This window comes from Python bivittatus, unplaced genomic scaffold, assembly GCF_059951505.1.
Source record: "Python bivittatus isolate LINGU-HERP-01145 unplaced genomic scaffold, Pbiv_v1 ctg000600_np1212, whole genome shotgun sequence".
Lineage (NCBI taxonomy): Eukaryota > Metazoa > Chordata > Lepidosauria > Squamata > Pythonidae > Python > Python bivittatus.
In genome coordinates this window covers 460291-486064 of record NW_028277082.1, presented here as the reverse complement: position 1 = coordinate 486064, position 25774 = coordinate 460291, and the positions used below count along the sequence as shown (strand labels likewise).

The window sequence follows — 25774 nt, the reverse complement described above, 5'->3', positions numbered from 1 at the left end:
TGCCCAAACTCTGGGAAGCAGCTGGCCAGGTGAGTTTCTGGAACTGGGGATCAGTGAGCTGAGGATGGGGGGGCTGGGAAGCTGTAATCTCTGCCACCCCAGAAGAACGTCATGCTCGCTCCTCCTCCTGGAAAGGGGGACCCACCTGTCAGCCCCGGAAAGGCTGCGGCCCCTTAGCCCCCTTGCCCCGCCGAGCAGGCGACCCAATTTCAGGCATTGTTGCAGTTCGCCTCCCTCCGCTGGGCTCCAGCTGGCAGCTGCTTTCTTCCAGCTCAAGGGGATGCCTGGCCTGGGCTCCCGGGCAGCTCTGGGAGCAAGATACGGGGCGAGCGGGCAGCTTGCGCCAGGCTCCTCCCCGGGAAACTGGAGGTGGGCGTCCTGCTCGCCGCAGCCGCCCCCGCTTTCTCCCGCCCTCGTCCTGCAGCCGCCCGGCTCCGCTCAGGCCCCAAGGCCGTTGACCCCGGAGAAGGAGCCGAGGGAGGGAGGCAGCGAGCGCCGGAGAGCCTCGCAAGGGAAGCGGCCGCGCTCGGGACTCGGCGGCGGAGCGGGCGCGCGAGCAGAGGGAGGCGGCTCCCGGGTCTTCCGACCCGGGAGCCGCCGCGGGGGTGTCCGGGCGCCTCGAAGGGGCTGCTCTGCTCCAGAGCAAATGCCCCCGCGGGCAGAGGAGGGGCCTGGCGGGGAGCTCGTCTGCTCGCGGCCGCCCGGCCTCTCCCGGTTCTCCAGGAGGAAGCCCCGCGGCCGGAGCCCCACGTCCCCTCGGAGCACAGGAGGCCGGCGCAGGGACGAGGCTCTTCCCGACGGGGCAGCAAGGCCCTCGGCGGTCCCCCGACCCGATCCGGCTGGCTTTCTGGCACCCCCTGCGTGAAATGAGACCCTCTGGCCGCAAGCCCACCCACGGCTGCTCCCAACGAGAGCCCCCACCCCGCTTTGCTTTTCAGCGAGAGGGAGGAGGAGGGGGATAGGAGCTCTGCGCGGAAACAAAAAGGCACTCTGCCCTCGCTCAGAGGCACTCGGCTTCCCCGTCGACCTCATCCTTCCGAGTGCTCCGAGCGAGGCAAGGCCCGCCTTTAACACAGTGGACAGGTTCCGGGGCTCCGGCTAAGCCAGCCGGCGACAGTCCCCCCCGCCCCCTCCCCGTAGTCCCTGTGTGTCGGGCGCTTCCATTGGCTGCGCGGCCCCTTGGCTCCGCCCCAGCCGAGCTCTCCCCTCCTCCTCCGCCGCCGCCGCCGCCGCGGCGTTCTGGACCGCCGGAGCCGCTGCTGGGACGGGTCAGAGCCCCGCGCGGACAGCCCAGGCCAGCCAAGCCCAGCCCGGCTCCGCGCGCAGTAGGAGCAGCGCCCCGCCGTCTCCTCCTCCTCCTCCTCCTCCTTCCGCTCTGTCTGCCTGGGTCGGTCCCTCCCTCTTTCTCTTTCTCAAGCCAGCCTGTTTCGCCGCCGCCGCCGCCGCCGCCTCCTTCGGCTTTGCCTAAATAAGGGCGCTGCTGCTGCTGTTGCCGCCAGCCGGGCCCGTCGCGGCCCGTCCCGTCGAGCCAGAGACCCGGACGCCGCAGACAGCTCGCTCGGGCGGGGTGCCGGCCCGGACGCCGGCTTAGGGGCTCGCTGGGGGCTCGGTGCGTCGGAGACCGCCCGCCCCGCCCGCCCCGCCCCGTCGGGCCCGGACTCACGGCAGGCAAGAGCGAGGGCAAAGGGCGCCATCCACTCCAGGCGCCGGAGCCCCCAGAGGACGGCCCGGAGCACCTCGGGGCGCAGGGCCGGGCTGGAGGGGGTCCCTTCCTTCCTTGCCGGCGGCTTTGGCGCCTCTTGCCCGGCCGCCTCGGGTTCATTCGCCCCTCCCGGAGAGCTGCAGCGAACGAGAGGACGTCGCCGTCGCCAGCGCGCTTCGACCTTGCGGGTCCCTGCCCTGCTCCGGGGCCACGGGCCTGCCCACCCCAGCGAAGCGGAGCCGGCTTGAAGGGCCCCAGCGCTGGGCCGCTCCGTGGCCGTCGTCGGCGCGCCTGGATGTGTTTGGGGGCGGGCGCCGGGAGGCCCTCCCCCATGGGCTTGCAGCATGCCGGTCCGGCGCGGGCACGTGGCCCCCCAGAATACTTTCCTGGACACCATCATCCGCAAGTTTGAGGGCCAGAGTAAGTGGCCGCGGGGCGCGCTCTCGCTCGCGGGATCCTGCGACGGTGGTGGGGAGGACGCGGGTCCCGGCCGTGGGCCGTTTGCGCAGGAAGGGCCGGCGGGCTGGGGAGGGATGGCGCGGGCTGCAGGACAGGCTCTCCCGGGGACAGCTGCGGCAGGATCCCGGAGCGACCGAGGCTGACGCGGACCCCTGCCCTCCCCCGACTCTCCCCGTGGGGCGGTCGGCGCGACTGTTGTCACGCGCAGTTGGAAGCCCTGGGGAGAAGGAAGGAGTCCGAGCCGCGAGCCCGGGCAGGTTGGACTGCAAAGAACGTCAGAACGGGCAGGTGCGCGCGCGTGGGACGGGTTGCCGTCATGGGGTTTCTCGCTTCTGGGCGCCAGTCCCGTATTCCAGAGCGGCCCTAAGAGGGGGCAGAGAGCCGCGGAGAACGGGCGCCCGTGGAGCGGCGTTGAGCGGGGGGAGCGTTGTGTGCGGATGCAGGAAAGCGGGTGCTCCCGGGAGGGGGGCGCCCGGTGGGTGCGGGCGCGAGAGGTCCCGCTGGGCTCTCCTGGCGGGCGGGTGAGCGACTGACGGCGGGGGCGCGGGCGAGTGCCCCCGTCCCAGGCGGCTGGAGACTCAAGGGATACAGGCCTCGGGGACTCGGAGGGCAGCGGGATGGCGGCCTGCTGCTTGAACGCGTGCCGCCGGCGGCGCAGGGGGCGACAGGGGCGCGCGGAGAGGCGCGGCGGAGCGGAGCCGCCCGCCTGCCCGGGCACGTGGGCATCTGGGGATTGTGGAGGGGCAGACGCGGCCGCGGCGGCTGGCCGGGCGGGCGCTGGGGGAGGCCACCCTTGCGAACGCGGGCTCGTTTCGCGCGGCCGAGGCGGGCTGGGGCCGGCCCTGGAGCGCGCGCGGCCGGCGAGGGGAGGAAGGGGTTTCTAGGCCGCTGGGAGAGTCCTCCGTCTGTCGGTGGCGGGGATGGCCCTCTCCTTGCCGGCCTCGCGGAGTGCCTGCGGCTTCCCAGGCTCGGCGGCTCCCCCGGGCCGCCCAGCGCTCGTCGCCCCCCGGCTGGCGCGGCCGCAGCGGGGCGGGTCAGCCGCGCGGCTCCCGAGCTCCTGCCGAGCGGCGCGGGCTCCGGCTAGGCCGCTGCGGCAGGCGGGCGAGGAGCGAGGCGAGGCCTCGGGGAGCCCGGCGTGGCGCGCGAGGAAAGGTTAAGCAGCTGCCGCGCCGGGAGGAGGCCGAGCGAGCGAGCGAGCGACAGGCAGGCAGGCAGGCAGGCAGGGAGGGAGGGGCGCGCGCCAGCTGCACACTTGGCGGCGGCGCCTCCGGGAGAGGAGGCCGAGGGTGGAGGAAAGAGCGGGCCGGGGTCCGCCTGGGCCAGGGGATTAGCGACCTTGCAGCCCCCTCACGGCTCGGGGGTAATCAGTGGGTCCGAGCAGAAGAGCTGCCGCGCCCCTGCTTCCCTGCCTGCCTGCAGGATGTTCTTGGGCAGCCTGGGAAGAAGGGTTGCCAGCCAGGTGGTGTGCCAGGGCACTCGGATCTGGGCTGTTTGGCCTTGGGACAAGCTACCCAGCAGGTCCCTGGCCTGTTGTGGGCCACCTACTCTGGCGGAAGAGCCAGCTCCCTTCTGGGCAAAGCAGTAGCCCTCACTTTTCCCTGAAGCTGTGCCCCCTCCCTGAGCACCCCCCCCACAGATTATCTTCTCCTGGCCCACCTCTCCAGCAGAAGGGTCAGATCCGGGGGGGGGGAGGCTTGGCTCCCCCGCAGTCCATCTGTTGATGGGTTCTGTCTTCCCTGGCTGAGAGGGCAGCACAGGACGGGTTCCCCCTGCCCTCCAGGAGGCTTTTGGAGGCCCAGTCTGTTGCTCAGTGCAGACCTAGCCTCAGCCCCTTGGATTAAAGCCACATGCCCCAAGGAGGGCTCCAGGTGGGGATGGTGTAGAGCCCTTTGTGCCCATCTTCCCAGTGGAAAGCTGAGGCAGAGAGGGACCTGCCAGAGGATGCCTGGTGGCAGGATTAGAATCCAAGGCCAGGGCCCCACCTTTAGCCTCAGACTGCCCCCCTTCCACTCCTGCTGATCCCAACAGAAGCAGCCCTGTCAGCGAGGATGCTGGGTGCTCCTGCTCAGCGGGTGACCTCTGCAAAGGCCCCATTCTGTGGTCAGGCAGGGACTGCTTGCGGGCCTCACACGGCGTCTGCCAGAGGTGTCTGGATTTGTCATGAAGATGCTGACCCCACCGATGGCTTCCTGCCTGCCTTCCACCGGAACTGTCAGTGGGTGATATATTTCTGCGACGAGTCCAAGTCAGCTCTGGTGCCTGGTTCTCCATTTTGTGCCTGCGGAGAAGCAGGCTCGGCTTTGCCCACGTCCTCTGAGTCCTCAGATGGAAAACCTTTCCAGCCAGGAGCCCAAGGCCTGGCGTAACGTTTCTGTCACCCTGCTGCTGTGCCAGGGTGCTGGTCCAGGGCTGCTGGTGAGCCTGTGCCCAGACCTCTCTGGGCGTTGCAGGGCAGGTGGGAGGCAGCCCTCCCCAGAAGGACTGGCATGCTGGGCTCCCTGGTACCCCTGCTCTCACATAGCTAAGCCACCCTCTTGCAGAGCAAAGATCCCTTGGCGGTCCTGGGAGGCCCTAGCTGCTCAGCTCCCTTTGAGCGCTTCCTTTCTGCTGGTTTGTGGGTGGGAGCAGCTGGGTGCGCCCCTCCCGCCCCAGGAATAGGCAGCTGCAGGGCGCCAGTCTCCACAGGGCTTGGAGGTGGAGGGAGGGGCAGGCCCCACCAGGAGCTCTGGGGCTTCATAGAGGCCCCTGGTCAGGCCAAAGCAGAGAGAGCAGGGGGTGCTGCGCTCGCTCTTCCGCCAGTCTGGGGTTGCCTCTGTGAGAGCGGCTTCTGGTCCCACTACTTGGCCTTCAGTCCACAGGAAGGTCTTCTGGCAGAGAGTCTTCGTGTGGGTGCGGGTGCATCCTGTGTGGGCCCTGGAGAAAATGGGCTACTCGTCCATCCATCCACCTCACTTCCCTTATGCACTTAGTAGACCCAGGCTGGGCCATGCCTCCCAGACATGGGCAGGAGCCGGGCTGGAGGGAGGGGGATGCCAGGCGAAGCTGGCCAGGCCGGCGGGGTCCTTCTGGCTCACTGCCCCTCTTTCCTCCGAAGGCCGCAAGTTCATCATCGCCAACGCCCGCGTGGAGAACTGCGCCATAATCTACTGCAACGATGGCTTCTGTGATCTCTGTGGCTACACCCGGGCTGAGGTCATGCAGAAACCGTGCACCTGTGACTTCCTGTATGGGCCACGCACCCAGGCGAGCTCCACAGCGCAGATCGCACAGGCCCTCCTGGGCTCCGAGGAGCGCAAGGTGGAGATCTGCTTCTACCGGAAGGATGGTGAGTGCTCTGCGGGGGAGGAGGGTGCGTGCAGGTGGGTTGGTCCAATCGCCCACCACGTTTTGTGTGGTTCCTCTGCTGCCAGAAATGAACTGGAACTGAGTCAGAGGAGGGCTGGGACGTGGGTCAAAGGGCAAGGAACTCAGGCCTTTCAAGAGATTGGGGAGCTGGGCAGGCCAAGCCTTGAGAAGAGATGACTGGGGAGGAGAGGGGACCAGGGACTCCGTTCCTTGGCTCTGCCCCTGCTCAGACTTGGCTGTGCCACAATTGTGCCTTGAGAACACACTTTTCCCTCCCGATGCCTCGGACACAATTGCTATGTTTCCTAGTGAGACAAGCGTAGGTTGCCGTTGGCCATAAAGCTGGACGAGGAGCATTTTCCCTCTTATTCTGACTTAAACCAACAGCAGCCTCAAGGTCTGTAAAACATGTTACCCTTTGCCGTTCATCGTCTATGTGGAGGGAGGTGACCAGCTGTGGGCATGACCAGAGGGAGGCTTGGGGAGCCGCAGGAATGCCCCTTCCCCTCTGGCCGCTCGCTAGGCTCTGCTGCGGCCATTTCTCTACCAGCATTTGCCCCCCCTCGCATTGCTCCTTGTTTCCCGACGCCTTGCATATCTTTGCTTCCCCCCGCTGTAAAACCTGCTTCTGTCCAGGCTCCCGGTCAGAGGACGAACCTCCTTAGGGTTATTGGGGAAGAAGACAGACTCAGGCGTGGTTGTGCTTCTTTACCGGCCTCCTTTGCTCGGGTAGGAAGTGGGTGCCTGGCCACTGCTCCGTGCAAGCTCCTCTTCTCTGCAAGGACCAGCTAGTGGCCCCAGGCAGGCAGGTCCTGCCCTGGAGACTTCCCTGCCTTCGTTTTGTATCATTTTAACTTTGGAGACACCCAGACGGGTACTGGTGACCTGAGAAAGCAGAGGACAGGGAAGTCCGGCAAGGGAACCCGTGCCCTTGCACCCTCAGCCGCAGCTGTCCAGGAGAGGCAGGGAGGGACCAGCCATGGGGCAGCGCTCTTCAGGCCCCTGCCCTTTTGTGCTGTGCCGGGGAGGGGTGGAGAACGCGGTTGCAGGGAAAGGGCCTTCTCGGGCCTGGAAGGAGGTCGCAGCCAGCTCGGCGTAGGCTCAGGGTTCAGGGCACAAGGCAAGGACTGGAGCTGCGGGAAGGCCAGAAACCCTTTTCTCACAGCAGTTTGATGCTCGGGCTCCCCTGTCGTTGGATGTGCTCAAAGAGAAGGAGTGGCTGCGTGCCATGCTCCGGAATACAAAACGGGGATTGAAAAGAAGGCGGCCAGCGCTGAAATGCTTTTATTCAAACCTGCCTGTGAAAAGGAAGCTGCTGCTGGAGCTGGAAGCCCAGCGGCCAGGGGTCCCGAGGGCCTTCCCCGAGAGAAAGCGCCAGAACCTCGAGGACCCTGTAGCGTAGGAGGTGGGAAGACGAGGGCAGGAGGATCCAGCGGGCCGAATCACGTGAGGAGGCGGCTGGGAGAGTTCTGTTCCGAGACCAGAGGCACGCAGGGAAGTCCGCTGCGGGCAGGGCGTATAAGCCGTGGTGCCCCAGAAACACGTAAAATGTTTAGTTATTTGCACACAGGGGCGTTTGTGTGCGTGTGCGCACGCATGTTACAGCCTCCTTCCTGGCCGCCTCCACCCTTGAACTGGCGCTAATGTTGAAATCCTTTCCGGCCCTGGCACTTACGGAATGGCCAACGATGCAGCTCCAAGAGTTCCTTTGGCTCCACGCTGGGGGGACGTGATGCGCCGCTGGACGGCTGGGGGGAACTGGTGCGAGGATTTCCATCAGCAACGGAAAACCTTATGAGACAGACGGCAATGCCTTGATAGAGTGGAATGTAAAAAAAAAAAAAGTAACAAATTTTCAGAACATTTTGGGTTGTTTTTACTTATTAACCATATTGTTTTAATTTGTAAACTAACCCAACTGACTTCTCAAGGCAGCTGAATGTTTCTTTTCTCCCCTCTCAGTCGTTTCTTAATTTTCCAAAAGAATGTGTCAAACAGTACGTTTTTGAAGGCCGCATTTGAAGGATACGTTCCTTCTTTTCCAACAAATGTTTCTTGTATGACTGTTTGGCAGATTCGTCTTTTTACGTTTTAAAATGATCTGACCCTGGGCATTGCTACATTCAGTGGTTTGTGCGTGAACACCATTTTTTGCAGATACAAAATCATTTAGCATTTGTCCTTGACGTTATTAGTTGTGATTGCAAAAGCCAATTTAAAGGAAATGGTTGCCTCTGTTGCAAAAAGCGTCTGAAGAGGCTGCTCCTGTCCTGTTTCCGGCCTGTTTGGTGTTTGCATCCAGGTTCTGTGAATTAGCTCACTCTTGGAATTCCTTAAACAGTACGATTGCACTCTTTAAAACTTGACCTGATGTTCGTTTGGTTTTTAATGGCGTGAGAAATTCTGCTGGTGAGTTATTAATTGCTGTCCCGGCCTCCTTTCTGACTGTTCGGTTTGTCTTGTGATAGATGTTGCAGTCAGAGCAGTGAGCTCGGCTGCACCGAAGGGGCCTTCCGTAGCGCCAGGACTGCGGAGGGCGCGGGATGGCTCTCTTCATCGCCCCTTCTTTGGCGGGTTGCCTCTCGCATCGCCCCCCTTCTTGGAAAGCGCCATTCCCGCGGACTGATTGGGATTCGTGAGCGGGGGAAGAGCCTCTGTGTTTCAGCCTTCAGCGCTGTTAAGCAAACGGTGTTGCGGTTCGGGTGCTTGGGGTGGGCGGCCATTCCTCTCCCGCAACACACATGGCCGTTCCCCAGTCCTGGTGCCCCCAGCCCCACTTGCTCCTTGGCAGTTCAGCGTGAGAAAGAAGAGGGAAACGCAGCCTTACGTTCTAGTTCTAGCCGAGGGGCCTCCCTGGGCCATTCCTGCCTGCCATTAAAAATGCAGAACTGTATAGCCAGGAAGGAAGTCGATTGCTCTGGTGTGCCCTCTGCAGGCACCCCTGCCAAGTAAGGGGTCTGCGGGGGACGGGAGCCGTGGTCTGGAGGGCTCTCGGGTGGCTTCACCCACAACTCTGCCTCCCGCCCCCAGCACAGCCGGGGTGGGACGCACCCCCCCTTTTCTGGGTTGCCGGGCGGGCTCTTAGGGTGGGGAGGAAAACGGCCAATTAACACCCCTCCCCAGTACGGTTGCTCTGCACAAAGAGAGAGCCCCGGCTCTGTGGGACCCTTCATGATTTGGGGACTGGCAACCGTGCAGACTTGCCCCTTCAGGACTCTGGTGCTCTGAGCAGGACGGCAGGAGCACTTGAACAACAGAATGCGCTTGCTTGATCCTGATGCGTCCAAACGTTTATTTGGGGGCGGGGGGGGTATTCCTGGGTTTGGCACGCAGCTGATCACCATCAAGGACACCCACTTGCTGTTGCGTGCAGACTTTTCCCAGGCTAGGGGAAAATATTTCAAATTCTTCTGCACCTCCAGCAGGGGGAGGGGGCATCATTTAGCACGGCAGAGCAGCTGACCTGCTGCCAGAGGAGATGCTGGGAGGCAGAGTGGCAACACGCTCAGCTTGCAGTGTTTTGTGTGCTCATTGAACCCCCATTTGCAATTAACTGTAGCCCTTCGGAAGATGCAGGCAGCTGTCAGGATTTCTAGGTGCTGGGCTCAGACCTCGCATCCCTGGTGCCTGCTTTGTTTTCCCAGGAAGGACAAGCGGGACCCTCCCCCCCCCCCCCCCCCCAGCGAGGCCTTGGCTTGTTCCTGGCCTCAGAGGAATTCCCTTCCGGCCTCTTGCCAGGCTCTCTCCTCTCGCAAGCTGAGGGCAGCCTCGCTGGGACATGGGATTCCAGCGAGCAGAGACAGGGAGGGTCACACAGGGATCGTGGCCTTTCCTTGGGGTCCTGGGCCTGAACTGATTCCACGCCTAGAGGCTCACAGCCTTCCCCCAGCAGAGAGCCCGTGGGCAGCAGTGCCAGCTTGGTGTGTCCAGAGGCTCCCTCAGCAGCAGCAGCAGCAGCAGCAGCTCCCCTAGGAAGCCATGGCGCCTGTCCAGGTGGGGCTCTGGGGCCTTGCAGCCACCGGTACTTTGGCTCAGACTGGGTTTGCGTACAGTCCCAGCTTCCTCGTATTCTTCCGGGAAAGGAGTCTGGCTCCAGCACTGCAAACTTCATTGTGCCAGTAGGAGGGAAAACAGCCCTGGGTGATCGAAGCAACCGAGCCAAGCTGCACATGGCGGGGGATGGCCAAGCAAAGCAAGCTGGGGAGAGGAGTCGAAGGGGGTGAGGCACGGGAGGGGGAATCCTAGCGCCTCCTGGAGAGGGATCGCTGGGATCCTGAATGCTGGGAGTGCCCACATCCTGCTTGCTTTTATGTTAGTCTGGCCCCTCGCTCCTGCCAGCAAAGACACGTGGGGATGTCATCTGATCAGAAACGCAGCTTGGAAGGTAGCTGGGATCCCCTTTGCCAAGCCCTCCCCCACCCAGCGGAGTTGCCTGACTAATATTTTGGCAGTCCCCATGGAGATGCCGGAGCAGCTGGCCTCGCTAGCGCACGCACGGCGCTCCGGAGACTGATGACTATTTGTGTGTGTGTGAAAGCTGACATCTATCACCAGCGGACAGGCCCTCAAGTTAAGAGGCCTGGAGCTGGGCGGGCACGTCGCTCTGGTCACTCTGCCGTACCGCCGAAGACCGCCCTTGCCTCGGCTGGCTGTTCTGCAGCTCCCTGGTTGACATAAAACTTGCCCTGGAACCAGCGGTCCCCAGCGCGTGCTCGTTGGCAGGGCTGGCTAGCCTCTTCTGCAGGAATGTGGCGGGGGAGAGCGCTGTCCTCCCGGGGCAGCCTCCGCAGTGCCATTCCAGCCGTCCTGCCAGGTGCAGCACGTCTCCTGCTCTTGCTCCGGCACCTGCTCCGTCCTCCGAGCTGCTGTTGCCGCGGCCGTCCTTGCGGTCATCGGTTGGACACGCATTCTCTCTCTTTCCCGGTTTTCCATTCATAAATTTACGTTGTGCTTTCCTTCTATGGGTTGGAGGCTTAGAATGGGTTCCTCTGATCCCGTTTCTCCAAGCGTGCATTTTGTTTGCCAACTTCCATAGTATAAAGCATTTGTGAGTATTGCTTTCAAGAATATCTGCATGTATGTACTGACTTTTCCTACTGTGTTTTCTTTATGGACTAACTACATGGAAAAATTCAGAGAGGTTAAACTGTCAAGGATAATTGAGTAGTGGCTTGTTTATTACATCAAAAATAAGCTTGAATGCAACCTAATTAATTTCTCCCCTGTTCCCAGGGAGACTGTGGGTCAGCCCTTTGATGCAGCCTGACTGCCCACAATGGGTGTTGAGAGCGTAAAAAGGGAAGGGAAATCCCCATAGAAGTCACCCTAAACTCCTGGAGAGAAAGCAGGATATTAGATTGTTATTATATTAAAATTATAATAAATATAATTAATTTTATAATAATATATAACTTTATTATTGTTGTTGCGATGATATCTGGTGCCTAGAAGAGGATACAGTAAGTAGGGTTTGAACAAACCAACATAAAGTGGAACTGTTAACCATGATTTGGAAACCATGCTTCTGTTGATGGAGCCTAAAATCCCATTTGCCTTTTTTGAACCCACATCAGACTCTGACTCTAACTCAGTCTGCAGTCAGGCCCTCATCCTGTATCTGTTTCCTAAGTGAAGAACTTGGCATTGGTCTCTGTTAAATTTCATTCTGTAATTTGGGCTGGCTTCTCTAACTTAGTAAGATCATTTTGAAATTTATTTTTGCCCTCTGGGATAATGGCTGTCCCGGCCAGTTTCGTCTCTTCTGAAGGTGGGGATAGGCATTCCTTCTTTACCTAAGTGATGAACAGAAATATGGAAGAGGGAAGGGCCCATAGCTGAACCTAGTGGCTCCCCACCCAGGGCCTCCCTCCGGTGGGACAAGGAACTTTCTCGCGTGTCTGTACAGACTTACAGAGATTCACAGCAGGCCTCTCTTGCTTCCAGCTTTCCTTGGTCAGCAAACCTTTCATCTTCCACATCTTCCAGCACCCCACCATGCTCTCTGCGTTGGTATGCAGTTGTCCCCTGGCATCTTGCTTTCCTCTGGTGTTTAGTGCACTTCTTCGGGGAGTGCCACACAGCAGTCTTCCGACTCAAGCTTCTCTTTCCCAGAGTTTTCTCTGGTGGTGTTTCAAACTCCACCTCCAGTGCCCACGTGGCATTGGAGATGATACCAACCCATCTTCAGCCCCTCCTTTCCTATGAGAATCTAAAGTCCTGTTAGCCAAGTGAGAACAAGGTGGCAATGTGAATATGTGAAGAGCTGGCAGGAAGCCATGGCTGAAGGCGGGCTTGTCACAGAACCATTGAAGAAAACTCCTCACACCATTCAGCCCACACTTAACTAGCCTAGTATCAGAATGCCACACAGAGCCCCTGTTGAATGCTTTGCTGAAATCAAGATACATTACATCCTTAGCATACCTACAATCTATTACCTAGCCAGAAACAAGGTAATTTGGCAAGACACGCACTTGACGAATCCCCAACGATTTCTGCTGTTACCTTGTTTTCAAAGTATATGTTAATCTCTCTGCCATCTCCTCCAGTCAGCTGGGAGTCCGCCAGTTCTCCAAGATTTCCCCAAAATAATACATAAAGGTTTAGCCAGACCTCAGCTACTTCCTTCGCTGCTGTATGACGTATGTTCACCTTCTCAAATATGTGGTGAATTCGTTATTAAGCCAGCTTTGCATTTGGGTAAGACTGAGGCTGGGGCTCCCTTAGTTAAAGCTGAAGCAGCTTTAGTAGCCCAGTGAGGCAAAGCGGCTGTTCCAGAAGGGGGAATCTCCTTGACCAGGGTTGTGAAGTGGGCTGAGCCAGGGGAAGGCTTGGTCTTTCCCACGAGGCAGGAAGAGCCCGCAGCGCATAGGCAGTGGGAGCACAAGATGCGCCTCCCTCCCCTCCTGCCGCTGGATGGGGAAATGCCTGCCTGCCTGAGCCTCCCCCACCTCCAAAGGCCTCTGGGCTGCCGTTATACGAGGGCGGCTTCCTGGAGCCCCTTTCAGCTCTTGCTCCCCAGGAGGCCTCCAGAGGGTTGGGTGGGATCCAGCAAGGCCAACAGTGAGATTTACTTGACCGTTCAGGACCCAGCGTGACCAGCCTGGCCAGCAAAGGAGATGCCTCGGTTGCCAGCCCGATGTTTCTCTTGCCCGAGCAAGTCTAAACCTCGGGGGCACCGAAGCTCAGGGGTGCTTAGGCAGAGTGCTGTCGATGGCGGTTGGCCTCCTCCCCAGCTGGGCGCTGCTGGGCAGCAGGGTCCTCTCTCTCACCACAAATGCCGCTGGAAGGGCCCCTCTCCCTGGGCCGTGCTGATCCTGACTCCCAAAATGCCCTGGTGGCCCTCAGCAAGGGCAGGCTGGAAGAGAAGGTTCAGGGCGCTCTGGCTTAGCAGGTCAAGGCAGGCCCCCGGAAGCCCTTCTGGAGGAGAGCGAGGAGCTGCCTGGGGCCGTGGACTCCTGACTGCGGAGGGAGGACTTGGGCACGGGGGTCTCCTCACATCCTGGCGTGATTTGGCAAGGTTGCCTGACCCGTGGTACTCCTGTTGTCATCTGGTGAAAGGCAGGCCAGCGAGGGGGTGGGGGACTGGCCCCACGGAGTTTCCATCGTAGGCTCTGGGTCAATTCGGAGGGAACAAGTAAGGAACCAAAAAGGAAAAGAAATGAAGTCCCGTTGCCATGACTCAGCCTCCAGACAGTTCCACCTGGATGGCTGAGAATCCTCATCAACAAACAAGCAAGGAAGCTCCCAAGCCCTGGCTTTCGGCTAAGAAGGCGACTGTCCACCCAGAAATGTGGTGACTGGCATTTAGGAAGATGAAATGAAGCTGCAGAGAGGCAGAATAATGGCCCCGGCTGAGAGCCACGCGGGTGAAAAGATTTTAACTGGCCCAGAGAGGAGGGAGGCAGCTGGGCGATGCGTCGGCTCCAAAGAGGGAGGCAATGCTCTGCTTCGAAACGCAACAGTCTTCTTCCATCTGCTTTCTTCAGACCTATCTGGAGGACTGTTTGGGGTCTCTGGACTCCCACAAATGGGAGGGGATCCAGGGGAGTGCTGACAAGCCCACCGCCCACTAGCAAAGACTGCCCCAAACCTGTGGCACGTGCCTAAGAAGGAGAATTGGGAGCGATGGAGAGCCTTGCCCACTCTTTAACCCGTTTGCCTGAGGGATGGAGCCGCTTTTAGCTGGTTCAGAAAGCAGGACCCCAAAGGGTGGGGGCCAAGTTACAGGAGCTTGCCCTCACTCTCCCTTCTCCCCGGCCTACACCTGGAAGACCGGTCCTGTTTTGCTTCCACTTCTAAGGGTTGAAAGGGAGAAGGCAGGAAAAGTCCAGCTGGCTTTTTGTAAAGATGTTGCTGTGATACTTGGGATGGCCACTAGGGGGCAGCCAATAGGTGCAGAAAAACCCTGGCCTGCCGCCTTCTAGTGGCAGCCTGGAGTTTTGCAGCCCACCTGATTACCCCAGTAAAGAGGTACGCAGGGATCCCGGGCTCCAGTTCTGGGCCGACGCTGCGTTCGGAAATGGATCGGGCTGCCCCGGGAGATGAAAGCTGGGCTCTTGGTCCCTAGAGGATCAGGAGCAGGAGCTGGGTGGCTGCCAGGAGGCTGGACCAGTTCAGCTTTGGGTTCTTTGGGTCTGCTGCCGTCCCCTTGTGGGTTCTTCCAGTGTGGGCCCCCCTTGGGACTCCACTAAGATGTGCGGCTTCCTCTTACGCGAGGGTGGCCGTCAACCCTGTTTTTTCCGGACTTCAAGGTGGCTGTAGGAGGAGGGGGCTGCCGCGGGCCCCGGGAGAGCGCAGCGGGCCCTTTCGGAGCAGCGGGGCCAGGGTGCGACTGCAGACCTTGCCTTGGCCGCGGCTGTGGTGGCGCCCCAGCCGTAGCCGCCAGGCTCCCCTGCCCCCTGCCAGCGGCCGCTGCGTTTGTTTACCCGGCTGCCCTCTCCAGCCCTCCGGAGAGCGGCGTTTCATCCAGCGGGCGCGGTTGGCAGGCGGCTCTGGCGCCCCCCCCTCCGCTGGCCCCCGTGGCGCAAGAGGTCCGGGGCTAGCGGCTGCCTCCTGCTTGCAGCTCCTTCCTCCTCCCCTCTTCGGGGGACGCCGTTCTCTCTGCTCCTCTCCCACCACCACGTCTGTGCTCCTGATGAGGCCGCGGAAGGGCCGCCTTCTCCCCCGTGTGGGCAGCCTTCTCTGGCCTCACCGTGGGCCAGACCCCCCCCTTGTCCTCCTCCCCCCAGGCAAAGCTTTGGGGCGGGGTCTGCCAGCTTCCCGGTCCAGGGATGCTCTCCTCTTCGGGGCGTTAGGCCAGCTGCTCGGCCGGCCGCCTCTTCTCCACGCCCCCTTTGGACCAGCAGCGTCCTTCCGTCCTTCGCCTCTGCCGGCCCCGGCATCCTGCCTGTCTCCCTCTGCCCTCCCAGGAGCTTTTGATTCGGGCCTGTCTGGGGCCGGGCGGGTGTCAATAACAGAGCATAAAAGTGCTTCCCTAATCGCCGGGTGCAGCTCGCAGGGCCTCAAAGTGCCTTGCATGGTTCCCTCCCTCCCTGTCTCTGTGATTGCTAGAGAAGCCGTGATTTGAACCTGCGCCTCTCCCCTCAGAGTTGCCCCTGTGTTCCGCTGAGGGCAGAAACTGACCCCCTCAAGATCATCTCTGGGCGCAAGTCAGAGCTCTTCTTTTCACCTTTGGGGCAGGGCTTGCACTTCCGTCCTGGGAAGCTCGACTGGAGGCCCCTCCTTGCGTAGGCCCACTTCCTTTCCAGCCCTCTCCCTCCTCCCACGCCTGTATGGTCAGCTGCCGAGATTAAACCATAGTTTTATTTCGACTGGCGAGAGCAAATCACGTAGAAACCAGTAAAAAGGAAAAACCACGGAATTTGGCCTCACGTCAGCTGTTGCCTTGTTTTCATTGTGGCGACAATGAAAATTAGCCACAAGCCACTAGCCATCAAGCTGGGGATGGAGAGTTCGCATCACAATTACCTGTTCTTCCCGGGAACTGACGCAGAAGGGCAATAACCTCCTAGTTTGGCACGCGAGGAACTGTTTTGCTCTCCCGGGTCCCCACGGGCAGGTGTGCTCGGCTGGTGGGGTCCTGGAAGACCTGCCCTGTAGGGCACAGAGGGGAGCATGCCCACGTCAGCCTGGGAAAAGGAGCCATGGATCTATTAGAAGAATCCCCAACAAAGTGGCCCGCAGAGGTTTTGGAGCTGCGTGTCCTTGAACTGCGTTTTCTCTGCCCACTGAGGACACTCTTGCTGTGCCCTGGTAATGTCTGGTCAAGAGAAGGGTCCCTTCTGCTTCCCCATCCTCTCAGCTCAGGTGGCAAGAATCTGAGGGTGGGTCAGGCCCCGCCGCAAACCTGCCCCAATGTGACAGTTGCAGCCCGCTGATGAGACGTGCGGGTGGGGGAGTGTTTGGCCCTCTCCCTGCTGGTCAGATGCTCTGGAAAGCCCTTCGGTGCTTCAGTCCCTCTTGCTAAACAACAACTCTGGGGCTGGCTTGGGGGGCAGGGGGGCTGCAGTGGGGCCTGCCAGCTCCCAAGGGGGTCTTCAGCCTCCTGCTCCTGTGTCCGTGCTGGTTCTCTCAGCTGGGAAGGGGCTGGGGTGGCAAGGACTCTGGGTCAGGAGCCAGCGGCCGATCCTTTCGTGAATCAGGAGGATCCTGGTAACCGTAACGGGCTCTCTATCTGCGCATAGCCTCTCATCTGCCCTGAGGGTGGAGCCGCCAGCCTGTGGGCTGGGCAGTTGTGTTTCGGGGGTGGCGGTAAGCAGGCCCTTGGAGGACGCAGCGTAGGAACCCAGGCGCTGCGCTTGGCAGTGCTGTGGGGAGGCTGGGGTGGGCGGGGGGGTTGTCTTTCCCTCTGTCTGGGCAGGCGCCCGCCCTCCGGTGGTGGATCAAGGCCCCCACCCCACGCGTCCAGGCCAGCGCTGCGTCTCCTTGCCACTTCCCTTCTGGGCTGGGGGCCGGACGCTCGCCCCTCCCACCCTGGGGCCATCCATGCCAGGTGGCTTTTCTCTCCAGGGCCATTTCCTCGCCTCAGCCCAGCTCCAGCCAGCGGGTAAACAAAGCAGCCTCCACCGCGGCAGGAGCGCTGCCTCCCTTTGTGTGCTGAGCAAGACTGCCGGGGCGGGCAGGGAAACCCTTGCCCATCGCGCGTCCCTCCCCAGACAGGCACGTGACCTCTTACTCACCCCCGCCCCCCCATACCGTGTTGCCATGCAAAACGCATGAGGAGCAGTCCGATCCTTTCCTCTGAGGCCCGAACGGAGGGAGGCAGCTCCAGAGGGGCCCCCAGCAGCTGCTGGCCTCCTGCAGGCCGTAGAGCACAAAAGGGGCAGGCCTGCTTTCTCCCCACAACTGGTCTTGCCCCAAAGCCCACCACGCCAGTGCCCTAGGGTCTGCCATCCCCCCGGATCTGCCCAGGCCTGGATGGAGTTGAGCATGCCTGGATGGCACATCCGGGTTCCTTCTTAGCTCCTCGCACTCCAGGAGCAGAATGGTTGCCCACCGTTTTGTCCAGTTCCTAACCATGGTGGTGCCAAATGATGAAATGTGTGTTGTGGCATCACAATGCAGGCTCTGCCCTTTTGTGCTCCACATGCAAATAAAAAAGGTACGGTTTTGTCGCTCTCCCTCCCCCCCCCACCCCTGGCAGATGCCCAGGCTTGCAGCTGTCGAGACCCAAAGCTCTCTAGAAAGGCCATCCTCTGCGTCTGGAAAGGGGGATTACACTCACAGGGGTGAGGGGCTGCATGTATCTCAGCAGAAGACTCTGAATTTCCCCCAAAGGAAAAGGGACAAAAAGAATTCGTAATTCCCGCCTAAGCCAGTGCACTGCCCAGCTTCCACACCGTGGTGGTCTCGGGTTCCCCAGTACAAGCGAAACCAATCATGGAGATTCCCCCTGTCCCAATATATTGTGTTTGCAACTATATATGAAAGTGTGCATATGTACATGCCGAAAGTCACAGTCCAGTCAGGAAAATGTATGCTACAGGTAGTCCCGGAGTTATGACCATTTGTTCAGTGACAGTTTGAAGTTACGACAGCGCTGAATAAATGGTACTTATGCCCGGTTCCCAGAAATTATGGCCATTGCAGTGCCCCAGCAGTCATGTGATCAAAATTCGGGTACTTGGCAGCCTGCCTGCACTTACAACCACAGGGGTGCTTCAGCTCCCCTTACCCACTTGTCTCCCTCCCATCTCTGCATTTTTGGCCACCCTGCACAGTGGCAATCCTCAGCAGTGGTGCCAGGGCTGAAGTAGAGGCCTGGGGTCTTCGGCAGTCTCAGCTGGCCGCCACCATCCCTGGGCCTCTACTTCAGCCCCAGTGTTGCCACTGCTGAATAGTGCCACCTCAAGCCTGGCACCCAGCCAGCCACCCCAGTGCCACAATGTGCCGCCCCCACCACTCTGCACTCTTCTGGTCCTGCCAGCCTTACCATTCTGACCTTGCTGGTCCTACTGTCCTGTTGCCCTGTGCTCACTGCCTCTGCTGGCCCTGCCACCCTGCACTCACTGGCTCTGCCATCCTGCTGCCACCACCTGACCTTCGCCGTCTTCTTCTGGCTGCTGACAAAGCACGCCCTTCCTGGGCCTATGTGAGGCAGCTGCTGGCCGCGCCAGGCCTTCTTCCTGAGCCTGCTTGCTCCATTCTCCAAATGTGTTCCAGCAGCGTGGCAAGGCCAGCAGAGCGCAGGCAGCAAGGCTGGCAGAGGCAGCGGAGTGCAAGGCAGCCAAAAGGGCAGAGATGGGGGGAAGATAGGCAGGTGGGGGGAGTTGAAGAGGAGGCAGTCCTTTACCTTACCGAGGCTTGAGGCTGGGAGGGTCCAAGCCAGGAATGGCTTGGATTTTGGGTGGGTCCTCGCCTAACAGCCAGTAGGATTCAGTTAACAACAGCAGTGGGAAGTGCTGGGATTGCCATCACTAAGCAGTGCGGTCATATGACATCGTACTTTATGACCGCATTGCTTAGCGATGGAAAGTCTGGTCCCAGTTACCGTCGTAACTCGAGAACTACCTGTAATTGAATTGCTCTCTAAATTAATTGCCTGTAAATAAGACACCCGTGTATCAAATCAGCTGATCCTCCTCTGCACATACTGGCCATTCTCTCTTTGAGAGAAAGCATGCCTAGGCCACTCAGCTACCTTGGCTGCCCGTCTTCCAAAGGGCATCTGGGAATAAGGGTGGGGATTGGGACATTGTTGATCTTGGCGTGTTCAGAGGCTTTTAAAATTAAACCTGGGCTGAGCCTGGCGAATCTCGCGGAGGACCAGTCTGGCCCCTGAGATGGTTCACCTCTTCTGGCTGAGACCACCATGATCCCATCCAGATGCGCTCAGAGGCCTGACTGGTCCATTGCAGCAATGGGGAGTGGGGGGGGTTCTTTTCCAGAGCCTGTGAGCCTGGTCCCAGACAAAGCTGTCCGGGAAGGGTGACCCCAAAGCAGGGATCCTGCCTAGCTGGTCACTCTGGCCCTTGTGACCTGGCTGCTGCCACAGCCAGTGCCCCCATGGGTGCCCTCCTCCACGGCTCCTCCGTGTGGCTCTGGAGCCAGGCTGCTCCAGTCCCCCACCAGCGGGTGGTCAGTGAGTTTTTGCCCACTTGGGACAGCTGGCCAGGCCCTCCTCCGCATTCTGACTCTCCTTGCTGCCCCCGGGCCCGTCCTCCTCTGACTAGCTGACAGTAGCAGGCTGCAGAGCGGGCGCTGTGCCATGTGGAGTAGCGGGGGGTGGGGTGGGCATAAGCTGCGATCTTTTCTCTGACAGAAAACCACCTGCATCTGCCGAGCCAGACGTCCTCCTTCCCTTTGCGCAGCTTGTCAGCTTCTGCAGATGGGGGAGGGGGGGGAAACGGCCCATTAACTTGTGAGAGATACTGCCACCATTGGGAGGGAGGGGGCGGGGCACGTGCAAGACAACTGGGCCAGATCCTTTTTGCTGCTGCGGCCAGAAGGGGGGGTCCTTCTTCAGGAGAGCCCCCGCCATTCGCAGTGGCACAAGGCGAACAGAGCCCCAAAAGGAAGGCCTCGCTTTAAAATTGGTCCTGTTAAACTGGGGGGAGAAATGCCAGTAACAAAGGAGAGGCAAAGCGCTGACCTTTCCTTTCCCCGTGAAATCTGGGTTTGTTTTAAAATAAGAATAAAGCCCTCTCTTGCCTCCGAAATAGAACCAGCCTCGGCAGCTCCGCTTAGTGCGTTGGCAGAGGGGCTAATTAAGAGTTGAGAAGGAGACTGTGCCAAGGCTGGAAGGTGGCAGCTGCCCCAAGTGGGGGAGCGCTTCCCCTGCCCGGCTGCGATGCAGCTCTTGGGAAGGGCCCATCCGTGGCCCCAGAGGTGCAAAGGAGACTTGGCTGGGCTAGTCCTGACCTTCACCTCGCGTGAACTCTGCAAATGCCATCCTCTGCAGGCTTGAGGGCAGCACGGCGGGGCCATCGTTGCCCTTGGGAAGGGCTCTCTCCGGGCACCTCCCAACTGGGCGGGGCAGCGGCTGGCCCTGTCTCTGGGTACGGAGAGCGGGGCTGGCCGTGCTGCTGCAGAGGCTCCCTCCTCCTCCTCCTCCTCCTCCTCCTCCTCCTCCTCCTCCTCCTGCAGAGCATTTGCACCCACCTTGGCAGGGACCCCGGAGCTGGAGGGCAGGTCTAGGCCAAGTGAGGGTGGGGGCGGAGAGCCTGCGCTTCCTTCCTGATAGGGTGGCCTGGGCATGAGGGGGTGCAGCTGGTGCTACCCCAGGTCAACCTAGCATGTAATGAAAAACGAAACCTAAACAGCAGCCTACCCGGGGGGATGGGGGGGTGAACCACCCCACCCTCCTGTCGGGTATCCACAGGCAAGTGGGGGAGGAGCAGCTCTGAAAGCAGCTGCAGAAATGGGGAGGATGGGGTACCACCCAGCGCTCTCACGGCCCCCAGAGGAGGACTTGAAGCAGGATTGCGTTTGCCCTGCCCCTTCCCCATCACCAGAGGTGGTCTGCAGGACAGACAGAGCCTCACCCCCTCCGCCCTCTCACCCATGCCCTGCTTCGATTCGAGGTGGCGTCTGTTCCCTAACCTTTTCTCCTCCCTCCGAGGATCGCCTCTCTGTCTTCCTTTCCTCTCCTCCTCCACGATTCGTTACCGCTTTTCGTGCCAGAGTGCGACCCAGGAGCGTGACCAGCAGTTACAAGGGCAGGGATGTCATTGGGCGTGTGTGGAGTGTGCCGCTCAGCAAGTCCAGCTAGCCGGTGATCCTGCTCCACCAGCTCCCGGGTTGGCCTCTGGGAGGGATCCCAGGTCTGTTTTCCACTTCCGAGGAGCTCATGAATTTCTGCAGGCCACATTGTGGTTCAGGTATCTGGCCAGGCCAGAGTAACCGCAGGCTTGGTGTTCGGGGAGGTGAAGAGGCATGCAGTTTTCCTTGCTTGTGTGGTTTGGCTGGCTTGCTTGAGCCGCCTGAGTCACCTGCTTCTCCGCCAGTCTCTGCAGTGGGAACAGAGCTGCCTCGTGACCGGCGGGCGTTGCAATCCAGGAGGGGCTTGGGAGATTCTGGCCTTTCCATACCTGACCCTCCCATTCTAGAGGCTGGGAGGTCGAGGTTGGCTCCCCGAAGCCAAGCAGCACGTGGGGAAGGGACATGCGGCCAGGGCACGGGCCGGGTGTGCCGCTGCTGGAAGGTCTCCAGGGAGCAGGACCTGCACGACAGCAGCTCTGGGCAGTAGGTTGGCTCCCGTAGGGCTTGCAAGGGGTGTCAGGATGGAGGGCAGCAGGGCCCTTTGCGCCTCCTTTGCCACCCCCAAGGCACCGGACCCAGCTTGGGCCCTCCACGAGAGCTGCCCTTCCAGAGCGCGTGCCTGGCATAACCGCTGAAGGAGCTAGTCCTCCAATCTTTCGGCCACAGCCTGGCACCCCGTGAGTCGCGCCTGCTTGGGGCCGCGGCCAAGCTCACCCCCTCCCTCCTCAGCCTGGTGCTGCGGGGTAAGTGCGCCACCTGCTGCCCAGAATTTACACTGTGTCAGGAGGAGGGGTTGTTGGGACTGCCCGCCCCAGGCAGGAGCCTTCTGCCCTCTGGGGATGACGTGAGTTGTAGTCCAGGGTGTCCACTTAGAGAAGATCTGGCTGCGGCCAAGAGTAGGGGGCCCTGCAAGCACCCTTCTGCCATGTTCAGCCAGTCTCTTTGGCTCGCCAGAGGCCTGGGGGTCTGGTGGAGTGCGCCTGAGCAGGTGTGCATTGCCTCCCCTTCCTCTCCTCACTGCGTGCCTCTCTGGGGCGACCTGGTCAGTCTTCCTGGCCAGCAGGCAGGAAGGAAGGCTGGGGAAGAGCCTGGGGGTCAAACCCACGTGACACGGGGAGCCTCCACGGCCCTGGTTTTAGGCATGGCCGCTTGGCAGTTTCACAGATTTAAGCCTGCTGGGAGGGGCGTTGAGCAGCAGTCCCTGCCGGCTGCCCTCCAGACGTGGGGCAAGGCCGAGCCAGCCCTTCTGGGCAAAATTCCTTCCGGTGAGTTTCTGGAAGCTGGCCCCAGCCTCGGCCTCCCTGCTGGGTGGGTGCTGCCCCGCTCCCCTGCAGCATTCCGGATGGGAAGGGGGCGTCCCCGGGAGAAGCCTGCAGGGGTGCTACTGCGGGCAGCACTTCCCCAAGAGGAAAGAGCAGGAAGCCGTGACACCCACCGTGGCACCAGCCTTCTGGACCAGTCGCTCAGGAGGAGAGGAATCGTAATAATGGGGGGCTTTGACTGCTCGCGCATCAGCTGCCAAGCCAGCTCAGCCGGAACGGCAGCCTCACCAGGATTCCTCCGTGCTGTCGCTGACCGTTTCCTTCTCCAGAAGGCTGAAGAAGAGATTGGCTGCCCAGGGCCGGATCCTAACCACCAGGGATGAGCTGGTTGCAGAGGGGGAGGAGGTGACCACGTCGCTTCAAGATGCTCCTGAAGGAGACCATAGTTGCCACGCCCGCTGCATCTCAGGAGGGCCATTTTCAACACGCGCAGAGATGCGCCAGGCAGGATCCCATGGACACACATCCTCGGGTCAGAGGGAGCCTATTCCAGTGAGAAAAGGGGTAGTTTAGGAGACCGCTGTGGGCCAGGAATGAGATTGTTGTTGTGGTTTAGTCGTTAAGTCGTGTCCGACTCTTCGTGACCCCATGAACCATATTGCGCCAGGCCTTCCTGTCCTTCACTGCCTCCCTGAGTTTGCTCAGTTTCATGCTCATTGCTTCAGTGATGCTATCTAACCATCTCATCCTCTGCCGTCCTCTTCTCCTTTTGCCTTCCATCTTTCCCAGCATCAAGGTCTTTTCCAAAGAGTCCTCTCTTCGCATTAGGTTACCAAAGTATCTGAGCTTGAGCTTCATTATCAGTCCTTCCAATGAGCAATCAGGGTTGATTTCCTTTAAGATTGACTGGTTTGACCTCCTAGCAGTCCAGGGGACTCTTAAGAGTCTTCTCCAGCACCACAGTTCAAAGGCATCAATTCTTCGGCGCTCAGCCTTCTTTATGGTCCAGCTCTCACAGCCATACATTACTACTGGAAAAACCATAGCTTTGACTATGCGGATCTTTGTCGGCAAGGTGACGTCTCTGCTTTTTAATATGCTATCTAGGCTTGCCATGGCTTTCCTCCCAAGGAGCAAGCGTCTTTTAATTTCATGGCTGCAGTCTCCGTCTGTGGTGATCTTGGAGCCCAAATAAATGAAGTCTGTTACTGCTTCCATTTCTACCCCTTCTATTTGCCAGGAATTGATGGGTCCAGATGCCATGATCTTAGTTTTTTTAATGTTGAGTTTCAAGCCAGCTTTCGCACTCTCCTCTTTCACCCTCATCAAGAGGCTCTTTAGTTCTTCTTCGCTTTCTGCCATTAGGGTGGTATCGTCCGCATATCTGAGGTTGTTGATGATTCTCCCTGCAATCTTAATTCCGGCTTGTGATTCTTCCAGCCTGGCATTTCTCATGATGCACTCTGCATATAGGTTAAATCAGCAGGGTGACAGTATACAGCCTTGTCGTACACCTTTCCCTATTTTGAACCAATCGGTTGTTCCGTGACCGGTTCTAACTGTTGCTTCTTGGCCCGCATACAGATTTCTCAGGAGACAGGTAAGGTGGTCTGGTACCCCCATCTCTTTAAGAATTTGCCAGAGTTTGTTGTGATCCACACAATCGAAGGCTTTTGCATAGTCAATGAAGCAGAAGTAGATGTTTTTCTGGAACTCTCGTGCTTTCTCCATGATCCAGCGAATGTTGGCGATTTGATCTCTAGTGCTTCTGCCTCTTCGAAACCCAGCTTGTACATCCGGTAGTTCTCGGTTCACGTACTGCTGAAGCCTAGCTTGTAGGATTTTGAGCATAACCTTGCTAGCATGTGAAATGAGTGCAATTGTGCGGTAGTTTGAGCATTCTTTGGCATTGCCCTTCTTTGGAATTGGAACGTAAACTGACCTTTTCCAATCCCGTGGCCACTGTTGCGTTTTCCAAACTTGCTGGCATATTGAGTGCAGCACTTTAACACCATCATTGTTTAGTTTTTTAAATAACTCAGCTGGAATACTGTCATCTCCACTAGCTTTGTTGTTAGCAATGCTTCCTAAGGCCCACTTGACTTCACTCTCTAGGATGTCTGGCTCAAGGTCCGTGACCACACCACATGGACATCAGGGACATTAAGATCTTTCTTGTATAGTTCTTCTGTGTATTCTTGCCACCTCTTCTTAATCTCTTCTGCTTCTGTTAGGTCCCTGCCTTTTTTGTCCTTTATCATGTCCATCTTTGCACTAAACGTTCCTTTGATATCTCCAATTTTCTTGAAGAGATCTCTAGTCTTCCCCATTCTATTGTTTTCCTCGATTTCTTTGCATTGTTCATTTAAGAAGGCCTTCTTATCTCTCCTTGCTATTCTCTGGAAATCTGCATTCAGTTGCTTATATCTTTCCCTTTCACCCTTGCTTTTCGCATTCCTTCTTTCCACAGCTATTTGTAAGCCCTCCTCAGACAGCCATTTTGCTTTCTTGCATTTCTTTTTCCTTGGGATGGTTTTAGTTGCTGCCTCCTGTACAATGTTACGGACCTCCGTCCATAGTTCTTCAGGCACTCTGTCTACCAAATCTAATCCTCTAAATCTATTCATCACCTTCACTGTGTACTCACAAGGAATATGGTCTAAGTCATACCTGAGTGGTCTAGTGGTTTTCCCTACATTCTTCAATTTAAGCCTAAATTTTGCAGTAAGAAGCTCATGATCTGAGCCACAGTCAGCTCCTGGTCTTGTTTTTGCTGTCTGTATAGAGCTTCTCCATCTTTGGCTGCAAAGTATGTAATCAATCTGGTTTCGGTATTGACCATCTGGTGATGTCCATGTGTAGAGTCGTCTCTTGTGTTGTTGGAAAAGAGTGTTTGCTGTGACTAGCTTGTTCTCTTGACAGAACTCTATTAGCCTTTGCCCTGCTTCATTTTGTACTCCAAGGCCAAATTTGCCTGTTATTCCGATTACTCCTTGACTTCCTGCTTTAGCATTCCAATCCCCTATGATGAAAAGGACATCTTTTTTTGGTGCTAGTTCTAGAAGGTGTTGTAGGTCTTCATAGAAGCGGTCAACTTCAGCTTCTTCGGCATCAGTGGTTGGGGCATAGACTTGGATGACTGTGATGTTGAATGGTTTGCCTTGGATTCGCACTGAGCTCATTCTGTCGTTTTTGAGGTTGTACCCCATTACTGCCTTTCCCACTCTCTTATTCACTATGAGTGCAACTCCATTTCTTCTAAGGGTTTCTTGCCCACAGTAGTAGATATAATGGTCACCCGAATTAAATTCACCCATTCCCGTCCATTTCAGTTCGCTGATTCCCAAGATGTCGACGTTCAATCTTGTCATCTCATGTTTGACCACATCCAGCTTGCCTTGGTTCATAGATCTTACATTCCAGGTACCTATACAATATTGTTCTTTACAGCATCGGACCTTCTTTTCGCTTCCAGATACATCCACAGCTGAACGTCCTTTCGGCTTTGGCCCAGCCGCTTCACTCTTTCTGGAGCTGCTTGGAATTGCCCTCCGCTCTTCCCCAGTAGCATATTGGACACCTTCCGACCTGAGGGGCTCGTCTTCCGGCGTCATATCTTTTAGCCTTTTGACATTGTCCATGGGGTTTTCTTGGCAAGGATACCGGAGTGGGTTGCCATTTCCTTCTCCAGTGGACCACATTCTGTCCGAACTCTCTGTCATGACCTGTCCGTCTTGGGTGGCCCTGCACGGTATAGCTCATGGCTTCACTGAGTTACGCAAGGCCCTTCGCCACGACAAGGCAG

The 25774-nt window shown here is 58.8% G+C and overlaps 1 protein-coding gene across 3 annotated transcripts in view; it reads left to right on the top strand.

The window, feature by feature from the left end:
- Window positions 1–631: 631 nt before the first annotated feature.
- Window positions 632–25774, top strand: part of KCNH2 (potassium voltage-gated channel subfamily H member 2) — a 52239-nt gene continuing 27096 nt past the window's right edge. The window contains exons 1-2 of one of the 3 annotated variants that reach the window (XM_088147733.1): window positions 632–2122; window positions 5256–5486. In XM_088147733.1, the coding sequence (XP_088003859.1) occupies window positions 2047–2122; window positions 5256–5486 (307 nt within the window). In that variant the 5' untranslated portion in view covers window positions 632–2046. Of the gene's footprint in view, window positions 2123–4086; window positions 4577–5255; window positions 5487–25774 lie in introns of those variants that run through there. The other 2 variants (XM_088147732.1, XM_088147734.1) reach the window with 2 other exon arrangements.